We start from the raw sequence: 12563 nt of genomic DNA on the forward strand, positions 1-12563 counted from the left end.
TGAGGTGGGGGTGCGGTGGGGAGGTTTGACGTCGTCTGTGGGAGTTAAGGAAAAACAGAGCTCCGTTTAAAAAACGACACCAAACAAACCCTGTTCTCTATTTTCTGTTTTGAAGATCTCTTGTCCAGGGGTGTTCCTGCCTGACAAGCAAGATGTGTACCTTGGCGTGTATCTCCTGAATCAGTACCTGGAGACAGACTGCTTTCCCTCTGTGTTCCCCATTATGATTCAGCAGAGCATGAGGTTTGAAAAGGTGATCCTGACTCTCTCACTGCCAAATAGAGAAGTTTAAACCTTGTTGTCTGGAGATCATCTCATGGTTCTTATAAAGTTATTTTGTACATTTTCTTTAAAAAAAAAAAAAATGATTTGAAGGCACCTCAGCCCAGTACAAAACCAGAGTTGGAGGACTTGCTTCTGCCTTGTAGGTCTGAGCCAAGTTCTGTCAACCTAGCGCTACATGCCCTGCTGGATGTTTTCTATTCTTGGAATTCCCATGGCATTTTCTAACTGGAGCAGAGAGCATTTTCTGAATGTTCTTGGAGGTGTTAGAGGCAGTTGCATTACATTTATGACAGGGATTATCAGTAAATTAGTGGACCTTAGGAACAAACTTTTGTAGACTCAGAAAAATAATGAAGAACCTATATTTGAATTAGTAAAATCCTGTATCTGAAATCCTGTAAGAAAACAAGCCTCTTCAGATTTATTGAATGTTCTTAGGTCATCCGTGGTTTATTTAGCTATAGTGATAAAGGCTAGGTTCCATTCCAGGGAATAGGAACGTGATATTAATAGAACATTACAACTTTCTTCCCACTTCAATTGAGAATATTCATTTCATTAGTATGAATCATGGACAGTTCTTTGAAGTTTTCGTTTTGGAATTTGGAGGCAGAATCAGTTTTGGCCTTGATAAGCCTAATGCTTTTCCCCCAAACAATATCGCTGAGCTGCTTTTTGGAGGAGAGGATGAGTATGGGTAGAGCCTATCACTTGTAAAGGTCTGGATGGTGTTGCTCAGAAAGTGACCTTTTTCCAACTGAGACTGGGAGAGGAGATGAGGATTGATTTTCTAAAAGGCTAGGGCTGTATGTAGTGTTTTTGGAAATCACAGCAAAAATTTAAATAGAGTCTACCACACTGGTTGGATAAGAGAGGAGAGGAATAAATGGGTATTACCTTGGGACATATAGTCAGAATCCAGAGGAACCCATTTCTACTATTTAGATATTGGTAGTGGTAAGAAGTGGGTGGTGAAAATGTAGTCTATTTTTTTCCCCTAAGAATATCCTTATTAGTTTTTCAGGTTTCCTTCTATAGAAGATTTTAAAAAGTCTTCTCTTTTTATGAGAAGCCCAGGGATACAAAATCACAGAAGCACAGAATGATAATTCCATACATGACCTTGGAGGTCATCTAGTCCAACATCCTTGACTTGTAGAAAGGCGGGGGCGATCAACCTCAGAGACGTTAGACTCCAGATGCCGCTACTGCTCTGTTGCAAAGTTGTGCATTTGACGATTGCTGGTCAAACATGTACCACGGACCATTTTTCTTTTCATAAAATGCAGTTATTTGAAAATGTTGAAATATTGCCCTCGTGTGTGAGCTCTTTGGGTTCATATTCCAGCTTTCTCCTGCCTGGTTCTAGTTTTCTTATATTTGTTCCATTCTCTGTATTCCATTCTCCATTCTCAAATACTTCCAGCAAGTATTGAAGACATTTTCTCCCCCTTGGGCCTTCTGTGTAACCCAGAATTGAATGTTCTAAAACATTTGGATAAATAAGAAATTGCTCCTCAAGAATGTATGAGACATTATGTTTGAGCAGTTACTCCCCAGGATCATAGTTGAGAAAATCCGTAGACATGGAAGAAGTGAAGGGATGCAAGTACTGAAATAATTCAGGGAAAGGAAAAAAACCCCTCACCTGCATTTGCTTTGTACATCAAAGTCGGTAAGACAAAAATGAATTACAGGGGACAGCCTCCATATTTGTACTTAAAGGTGACCTGGCTTTAGATCAAGAGCAGATTTTAACCATGCTTAAATTTAAACACCATTTAAATCAGATCTTAAATGCCTGAAATCAAACTCTGCTGAAAACTTTTGTTTCTTCGAGGCTTCCAGAGTTCAGGGAGAAGGTGTGTTATGCTGTTAATCTCAGTCCTCTCCCAGACCCTTCAGCTCAAGGACAAAATAAGCAGATTTGGCATTGGCTAGACAGATATCACAACATTTGTCTTGTGCTTCACGATGTACTTTAATCTCATGAGGCTCTCCCTCGCTCTGGTTCTTTAGGATTCTGTAGGAGTGTAGTTACTGGTGCATGGTTTTCTTTTGTGTTACACATAGATGGAATTTTTACTTTTGTTCCTTTTTAGCACAACCAATTGCTAATGTCATTTATTCAGTTACCATCATTTAACGAGTGTCGGCGGTATGCAGACTGGTTTTCTAGGCACTCAAGCAGAACTCTGAGGTTGATGCCAGATGTGCTTTTAGCAACAAACTGTAGGGCTAGGTCAAGTTAATGACATTTTGACCATGTGGTAAATCCAGCGAACTCAGATTTTCCTTGTCCTTGGTGCTGTGCTTTCATTCTGTAGTCATTCGTTGAACTTTTAACCACATACCTGTTAAACACACTCCTGTTGAGTTTTAAAATATTATGTAGCTGGAATTGACATGTGTTAATTACTTGGAAGAATATAATCTACAGTTTCTATAAGATAATGTTAATAAATCTTTGAAAATTTACTTTCACCATTTTTCTTCCCTGCAGGTGTTTGAAAATGCAGTAGATCCTGGCGCTGTGGCAGACATTTTAGAAAGTAGGTACTCTCAAAACAAAACAAAACAAAGCAACTGTTTTATGTATGTAAGTGTGTGTAAAGGTATAAAATTCTGTATTCTAAGTTGTGATATTTCCATGTTGGATCCATATTTATATTCAGGAGAGTCTATGTCACATTTGAATCATGTTTTTCATTCTATTACAATCTCTATTACAAGCATCTCTAGACAGAGATGGGATTTATTGGATAGTACACTTCTGTTTATTAATTTGTTACAATTAAATGGTTTTTATATCTTCACACAGTTGTGTAACCATCACTATAATTAATTTTAGAACATTTTTATCACCGTAGAACAAAACCCTGAACCCATTCTTCCTTATCATTCGCAGCCCAGGGTAACTACTAACCAATCTTTCTGTCTCTATAGATTTGTTTGTTCTGAATATTTCATATAAATGGAATTATACAATCCATGTTCCTTTGTGCCTGGCTTTTTTCACTGAGCATAATGTTTTCAAGATTCATCTTTGCTACAGCATGTGTTAGTACTTTGTTTGTTTTTGTGGCCAAATCGTGTTCCATTGTATGGCTCTACTACATTTTATTTATTCATTCATTGGTTGATGGACAGTTGGGTTGTTTTCACATGTGGGCTATGATGGATAATGTTGCTATGAATATTTGTGTACACGTTTTTCTGTTGGCATATGTTTTCATTTCTCTTGGTTATATACCTAGAAATAGAAGTGTGGAGTCATATGGTAATTCTTTTTAATCTCCGGAGAAGCTTTACCAAAGCGGCTGCATCATTTCACATTGTACCAGCAATGTGTGAGGCTTCCATTTCTCCACATCCTGGCCAACACTTGTTATTACCTGTCCTTTTGACTATTAGCCATCCTTGTGGGTACAAAGTGGAATCTCATTGTGGTTTGATGATGTTGAACATTTCTTCACGTGATTATTGACTGTGTATCTTATTTGGAGAAATGTGTATTCAGAGATATTGCTTATATTTTAATTGGGTTATTTGGCTTTTTATTATTGAGTTGTAATATGTAATGGACTTGTATTGAGTTCTTTGTACCTTGTAGATACAAGTCCCATATCAGATGTATGATAGATAAATATTTTCTTCTATTCTTTGGATTTTCTTTTCACTTTCTTGATGGTGTTCTTTGAAATGCAAAAATTTTAAATTTTGATGAATTCTATTTTATCTGTTTTTCTTTTGTTATTTGCACTGTTGATGTCATAACTAAGAAAGCATTACCTAATTCAAGTCACAAAGATTTATGTGTATGTTTTCTTCTAAGAGTTTTATAGTTTTGACTTTCACATTTAGGCCTATGACACATATTAAGTTGATTTTTAAAAAATAGCATGAAGTAGGAGTCCAACTTCATCCTTTTGCATCTGGATATCTAATCGTCCCGGTACCATTTGTTGATAAGAGTATTTTACCCCCGTTGAATAGTCTTCATACGTTTATTGAAACTCAACTGAGTGTAAATATGAAGGGTTTTTTGGATTCTCAATTCTATTCTATTGATGCATGTATCTATCATTATGCCACTTCCACACAATTTTGATTACTGTAGCTTTGTAAGTAAGTTTTGAAATCAGGAAATGTGAGTCCCCCACCTTAGTTCTTCTTTTCAAGGCAGTTTTTGCTATTTGGATTTCTTTGGCTTTCCATATGAACTTTAGGATCAGCGTGTCAGTTCTGCAAAGAAGCCAGCAAGGCTCTTGATAGGCTTTGCACTGAACCTGTAGATCAACTTGGGGAATATTTCCATCTGAACAGTATTAGGTCTTCCAATCCATGAACATGGGATGTGGTGAGAATTAATTGTAAGGAATTTGAAGTCTGAGACAAATGAAGTGCTAGGCATTACCATTGGAGTGATAGTTGGCAAAGATATATTCCTTCCTACTTGGAAAACCTAAAATTACAGGCTGTCTTTGCTGTTAAGTTCCTTGGCATTTAAAATTCTGTCCTCATACACACATATATTTTTCATAAGTCTACAAAGGGACAGTTTCACTTTTCTTGTATATATTTCCAGCTTCTTGTATATATTTCCAGACATAATTGATGTATAATATTGTGTAAATTTAAGGCATATGATATGCGGATTCGATACACTTATATATTGCAAAATGATAACCACCACAGCATTGGCTAAGACAATCATCACATAACATAATGCCATTTCTTTTTTGTTGTGAGAACATTTAAAACCTACTCTCTTAGCAACTTTCAAATATATCATACAGTATAAATAACTGTAAGTGTCTATAATTGTCACATTATTGTCTATTTTAAAATGTTTTCACTTCTCACATTTCATGGGAATTATCTTTATTGATTTTTAATTGTTATACCATTTATGTTTAAATTACTTTAAGATTTGAATTTTATTCTTGTCCTTATAGATTTTGTACATGGGCTCACTATTTGTAAATACATTTTGAACTCAGGAAGTATAAAAAATGTGATATTTTATATCTCATTTATATAATTAGAGAGCATACTGTTTTAAGCAAGATAAATTTGTATAGGTTAATGGACAACAGTTGTATTGTGAATTTTTAAAAATGAGAAGTCGATTATTATGTCAGTGACTTATGAATATATTAAAAATTTTTTAAAAAATATTTTATTTGTCAGAGAGAGAGAGAGAGAGAAAGCATAAGCAGGGGGAGCAGCAGAGGGAGAGGGAGAATCAGGCTCCCCACTGAGCAGGGAGCCCGATATGGGGCTCGATCTCAAGACTCTGGGATCATGACCTGAGCCGAAGGCAGATACTTAACTGACTGAGCCACCCAGCATCTCTTACGAATACATTTTTAAGAGAGAAAATATTGCATTCATTTCATCAATACTTTTCAGGGCATAAAATACCAGTTACTCTCATTCCATGCCTTTGAATTACTGGGCCTCAAAATACCTAAATCATTGTTGGTATGGCCCCTATTATTATTATTATTATTAATGTAAACAGGATGTTATGGCAGTCTTAAACTTAGCAATTAATGAACAACTCCAGCAGTTTTCTCAAGTATTAAAATCTCATTTTTTCCCTTTTAGGCTTCCTAACGAGGTTTGAATTAATACAACTGGTACCTCCAGGTAATGTGCCAGTAAATGCATTTCTAATGTAGCTTATTTTATTTTGAAAGGACTATGGCGTGACAGAATGGGATTGGTATTTACGAGTTGTGCTTTCTAGAACACTCCCCTTTTTCCCCCACTAGTCTGTTGAATTCTGTCCATTCCCGGAAAAGTAACTTTATGGGTTTGGTGGCAATAAGCATCAACAGGCTCTTGACTTTCCATTTTTTCATGACTTTATCTAATTATCATCAAATAATAGAATCTTGGCGCAGTTTCCTTCCAGTTGTTGCTTTTGGCTTTGTTCTAATTTATGGGGCATGTGTGTGTGTGTAATGCCCAAAGCTGTCTTCTGTGTTAGATGCTAGAACAGGGTTGGCAAACTATAGGCCCCCGGCCAAATCTGGCCTGCGGTTTGTTTTGTATGACTCGTGAGCTAAATTCCTACGTTTTTAAAAATTGAGATTCATATACTCTATGTTTAATTCATATACTACAAGCTTCACTGTTGTCAAGTGTACAATTAAGTTGCTTTAGTGTCTTAACAAAGCCGTGCAACCATCACCACTATCTTATTTCAAAACATTTTTATTATCCCAAAAAGAAATGCGTAGTCATTAGTAGTCCCTCTTTTACTCCCTCTTCTCATAGCCCTGGCCACAACTAATCTGCTTTCTCTGTTGATTGGCCTATCCCGGACATTTAATGTCACTGGACTCAGACAATACGTGGTGGCCTTTTGTGTCTGCCCCTTTCACTTTGCATGTTTTCAAAGTGCATCCACGTTGTGGCATGTATCATTACTTAATTTTTTTTAGGGCTGCATAATGTGTTTTTATATGGCTATACCAAAGTTTGTTTATCCATTCGCTGGTTGATGGACATTGGGTTTGTTTCCTCTTTTTGAATATTACGAATAACACTGCTATCAACATTCATGAACAAGTTGTTGTGTGAGTACATGTTTTCAGTTCCCTTGGGTGTAGACCCAGGAGTAGAATTTTTGTCATATGGTACCTCCATGTTTAACTTTTTTTTTTTTTTAAGATTTTATTTATTTGTTTGCGAGAGAGAGAGAGTGCGTGTGCACATGCAAGCAGGGGGAGGGAGAGGGACAAGCAGACTCCCCATTGAGCTCAGAGCCCGGTGTAGGGCTCAATCCCACGACCCTGAGATCAAGAGTTGGATGCTTCACCGACTGAGCCCCCCAGGGCACCCCTCTGTGTTTAACTTTTTAAGGAACTGCCAAACTATCTTCAGTTCTTACATATTTTGAATGGTTGGAAAGGGATTTTAAAGTATTTCATGATGTGAAAATTATATAAAATTCAGATTTCATTGTCTATAAAGTTTTATTGGAACACAGCCATGCTCATTTGTTTGGATCTTGTCTGTGGCTGCTTTTGTTTAGGCTGGTGTTGAGTAGTTATGACCATATGGTCTGCAAAACCTGAAGTATTTACTATCTGGCCCTTTACAGAAAAAGTGCTTGCTAGAATCATGCGACTTTAGGAGGAAACTTTTCTGTGGTATCTTTGCTTCTTGTGTCTTTTTTTTTTTTTTTTAAAGGATTTATTTATTTATTTGAGAGGGAGTGAGAGAGAACACAGGCATGGAGTAGGGGGAGTGGCAGAGCGAGAATCAGGTTCCCCATGAGCAAGGAGCCTGATGTAGGACTCGATCCCGGGACCCTGGGATCATGACCTGAGCTGAAAGCAGATGCTTAACCAACTGAGCCACCCAGGGGTCCCTACTTGGTGATTTTAGTCTGTGTGTGTGTGTGTGTGTGTGTGTGTGTGTGTATGTGAGAGAGAGAGAGAGAGAAAGAGAGAGAAAATATTTAAAACTCAAACATTTCTAATTCTTTTTTGATCTTTGCTGTGACAGGTTTTTGCCTTTTCTCTTCCCAAAATGAAAATAGCTTTACAGTTTTTACTTGTTGCAAAAAGCATCCCCAAATGATGAGAAAACCTTTATAATGCGGTGAACATGTTTCTTGATATATCTCTGTGGAGAGAACACCTAGATACAGAATTTCTACATAATAGCATCACATATATTTTCTTTTTCACTGTTGCATTGCCTTTTCTAAAAGCATAGATGTACATTATTATTTTTAATGGCCATAAAGAATTTCATTAATTTACTTACGTGTTTTTATAAGTCCATGAAGAGTAGGGACATAATATTTGGGGTTTTGCTTTTTCACTGCATTGCGATCTGTAGTTTGTCACTCTCAATAGCTATGTGTTTTTCCATAGCATTATAATTATCCTTAAATTGATATTGTTAGACATTTAGGTTTTGTCATTCACATATCTATAAAAATTATTTTTTTCTCTTGGTATATTTGTAAAGAATAGAATTACAGTGGCCCCCCCATATCTGTGGTTCTGCTTCTTGTGGTTTCAGTGACCCATGGCAGCAAGGGTCCAGAAGCAGAGGACCCTCCTTCTGACATTGTCAGGAGGTCAGTAGTCGCCTAACACTGAGTCACTTACCTCACTTCTTCTCATCATGCAGGCATTTTATCAAAGCACGTCATCACAAGAAGGGTGAGTACAGGCAACAAGATATTTTGCAAGAGACCACATTCACCTGACTGTTGTTACAGTATATGGTTATAATTACTCTATTTTATCATTAGTTATTGTTGTTAATCTCTTACTAAGCCTAGTTTATAGGTTAAACGTTATCGTGGGTGTGTGTGTATAGGAAAAAACATAGTGTATATAGGATTCAGTACTGCCTGCTGTTTCAGGTGTCCTCTGGCAGTCTCGGAACATAATCTGCTATGGATCGGGGGGACAAGTATACGAGACTGAACATCCATGTCTTGTCCCCTGGGAGTAAGCTGACCGCCAGCAAGTTCCCATTATTACTGCGTTCAGTAGCGTATGGCATGCCCCTTGCCCATAGCCTAGCTAATGCTGGTTAGTATTATTTGAACTTACTGTGTTTGCAAAGCATATAATATTTTAAAAATATATTTTACTGTATGTGCTGGCCCCTTCTTTTTAGATATGATTTGTGACAACCTAAAATTTAAAACTTCTTAAAAATTTCCATTTTCCCATGATTTGTTTTCTTTCTTTTCTTCTGTGTAATGTGGCTTTCGGTGTCCTTTGATTACTTGTGGAGGGATGTCTGGATGTTAACGTTGCACTTTGGTATAAATTCCCGATATTTTTACCAAAGGATTTTTTTTAAGGTTTTATTTATTTATTAGAGAGAGAGAGAGACAGAGAGCAAGCATGACCAGTGGAATAGCAGGCAGAGGGAGAAGCAGGCTCCCTGCTGAGCAGGGAGCCCGATGAGGGGCTCGATTCCAGGACCCCAGGATCATGACCTGAGCTGAAGGCAGATGCTTAATGACTGAGCCATCCAGGCACCCCGTTACCAAAGATTTTAATAAGTTATGCTTAATGCATATATATATCTCCTGTTCTGTTGTGTTATTTTGGTATTTTATTGTTTGAATTTTTCTTTTTCATAAGAAAGCATGGGAGAAGGAAAGTGAGTCTGGCAGCCTGCTGAGCTAAAGCAGAGGTGGCCGTAGAGGCTTTTATGAGCATCATAGTTTTGCCAGCTGGGGCTGTACCTAGAGCAAGACACGGGCCCCGAGGAGTCGAGGGGACCTGGAAGTCTGTAGCTCTTTCTTCTGCCTCTTGGCTCATTGGCAGAAGCAGGCCCTGAAAACAGAGAGGAGCCCCACTCTCTGTGGCTAAGGACAGGCACGCTTGTATATGTCAGGGCTTTCTTAGGTAGAACAGAGGAAAGATCAGAGATGCTTCCTACCTGCTTTTCAGAAATTCTTACTGAACAGTTTTCAGCCTAAAAGTGACAGGCTAAAATCAGGGTATTGAATTTTTTTCCCATAGTTTATTTTTCTTTTCTTATTTGACCTAATCTTATGTTCAAACATATATCAGTGCAAACTGGCAAGTTATATTTCAGTGTTAATGAAGTAGAAGCAGGCCCATTTTGGTCTTATTTAATTCTACACAAAGTTTTAAAAAATTACACAATACCTAAATACTCCGACTATAAAAATTTAACAATAAAGTTAGATAAGAAAAAAGTTAAAAGCCACATTCCTCAACAACCTCTGACAATAATTACTACTAATAATTTGTTGTGTTTCTTTTTAGACATTTTCAGGTAGATGTATATGCAATGCATTTAGTGTATTCAGTGAAATTTAAAATACATTTATACGTACACACATATGAATGCATGAATGTACTCTATCTAGTATGTAATATATGTATGTTTAGTGTACGTATTGGTTGAATATAGTCTGCAACTTGCTTTTTAAAATTCAATATATCTTAGATTACCCTATGTTTTTCACATGACCAGAAATCCATCTGTGAGAAGGTTGCAAGACTAGTTCAAGGCCATGATGATTGGAGAACCTCGAGGCTGGGTGCGTGCCTGCGGGTTATAACTCAGAAGCTACTCAGATATGAAATGGAGGCTGTATGATACTCCTTTTCCTTTTGTCTACAGTCCTTGTATCGCGGATTGTAATTCTTAGTAGCATTAAAGTAGAATTGCTCCAAGAAATTTCACTTAGCCTCAGATGCATTACAGATCGGTCCACTAGTCTGTCCAACATCTGTGTGTTGAGGGTGTGCTTGGAACATGCCCCACACTGTGGTGCTGGTATCACGCCCGTGGTACCAGGCAGAACGGTGGCGTAGAGAACTTGCTCTGCTGGTTCTCCATACTTGATAATAGCGTAGGCAGCACCGTGGGGCCACAGGGGCCACATTTAGGTTTGCAGGGACCCATCCTTCACGTGGCTGGAATCCTTCATTTTTCATCTTGCAGCAGATAGTATTTTATTGTTTGATGTTTATTCACATCGCTCTCCAACACATCTATAGTCAAAAGACGTATTATGGGGGCGCCTGGGTGGTTCAGTTGTTAAGCGTCTGCCTTTGGCTCAGGGCGTGATCCCACAATCCTGAGATTGAGCCCGCATTGGGCTCCTCTGCTGGGAGCCTGCTGCTTCCTCTCTCACTCCCCCTGCTTGTGTTCTTTCTCTCGCTGGCTGTCTTTCCGTCAAATAAATAAATACATAAAATCTTAAAAAAAAATACCTTGTCAAAAAAAAAAAAAAAGACATGTTATGACCATTGTGTTGATGATACGAGAGCCTTAGATTTACCTATGGCTTTACTGCTAAAAAGGTCCAATGATTTGGCTTAGAAGCCACAGAGACTCCTCTGGTTCGAGTTTACAAAGATGGGAAAAAGCGAACGGACACAGGGGGGCAGCAGCGTAATCCTGTTTGGGAGCTTAGCGCTTTCTTTTTACCCATGTCTCAGATAAAAACCTCTCCTTTTGGAGAAGTCACGTCTGTTCAGTCCAGCTGTAAAATGCTATTTCAGTGGGCGCCCGTTCCTTCAATCAGACTTTGTTTTATACTTAGTTGTGGTGTTCACCAGGCATCAGCAGTAAAAGAACGCCTGCCTCAGATAATATGGGTTTGAATTCCTGCTTTGCCGTGTGGGATCCTAAGTGCCTCCTTCTCACAGAGCCAGTTTCCTTCTCTGTGCAGAAGGCGTCACATGAGACTTCATCATGGGAGGCAAGCTGTCAATTCTGATACGCTCTGTAAATGTTAGATTTTCAAAACAACCTTGTTACAAGAATGACTATTTTTCTCGAAGGCTCATTTGTTTTCCTTTTTTGGAGGAAGAGTTTTTCACTGATGGCAGTGATGATGTCCCTGTCTGAGCTTTAAGAACACTGATTTCTTCCAGACATTTCACCTGGCCTCTGAGAATTGCTCAGACTGTGTATACACTTAGTATGTATAACCGAGGCTCTTGCTGTAGCCTCCCCTTGCTGTGCTGACATTTTTACACTGGGTGGCTGTTTGGACTCTAGAACATGACCAAAGCAGAGAGAGAGAATTGAGACACATCAGCCTTTCAGTTCTTGTCTCCAATTTCGGTCTCTTTATTCCTGTGATTCCAAAGATCGGAGACGAGCATGCCTTCAATTTTCTGACCTCTTTGTTTTTATTTTAATTCTTGCTAAATACACGATTTATTTAGTAGCTGTCATGTTGGACACAGTGACAAGACCTGGCCAAAAACCTATGGAAGGAAAAAGGAGAAGCCCAGTGTGGAGAGCATCACACTGCATGTTTATTCGAGTAGGAGTGTATGATCGAAAACACATGACATCCAGAGACCAGGGTGGTGCTGGGACCTCTGCTGGGTTGGTGTCGTGGAGCGGTCCTGGTAACGGCAGGTGATGTCAGGCTGTGTGCTCTGCACTTTATATATGTCATGTGCCCTCCCAGTAGCCCCAAGCGGCAGGTACCATTATGACTTTTACGTTTTCCTGAAAAGGAAGCTGAAACTAGGAGATGATGTAATTTGCTCCTGGTCCCAGAGCTGGTAAAGGGTGGAGCAGGGTTTTGAACCAGCTCTGTCTGAACCTAGAAACAGTTCTTAACCAGTGTACTGCAGGCCTCAGGAGAAGGCTGTGTTCTGTTGGGCGAGGAGATTGTCACATCACTGCCCATTCTCAGGGTGCACTTGTGAGGTCTCTGAGTGGAAGAAGTCTCTCTGGCCAGCAGAGGTGGGATCTCATGCCCATCACTGGAGCACCGTCAAAGG

General features: G+C 38.7%; 1 protein-coding gene across 5 annotated transcripts in view; it reads left to right on the top strand.

Annotated features, from left to right (window-relative positions):
- SPATA6L (spermatogenesis associated 6 like) overlaps nt 1–12563 on the top strand; it is a 55806-nt gene that overhangs the window by 13282 nt on the left and 29961 nt on the right. For 4 of the 5 annotated variants that reach the window (XM_044391225.3, XM_026519259.3, XM_057305584.1 and 1 more), the window contains 3 exons: nt 116–253; nt 2789–2837; nt 5899–5940. In XM_044391225.3, the coding sequence (XP_044247160.2) occupies nt 116–253; nt 2789–2837; nt 5899–5940 (229 nt within the window). The remainder of the gene's footprint in view (nt 1–115; nt 254–2788; nt 2838–5898; nt 5941–12563) is intronic. The other variant, XM_057305583.1, reaches the window with a different exon arrangement.

The sequence above is a fragment of the Ursus arctos genome, unplaced genomic scaffold (genome assembly GCF_023065955.2).
Source record: "Ursus arctos isolate Adak ecotype North America unplaced genomic scaffold, UrsArc2.0 scaffold_33, whole genome shotgun sequence".
Lineage (NCBI taxonomy): Eukaryota > Metazoa > Chordata > Mammalia > Carnivora > Ursidae > Ursus > Ursus arctos.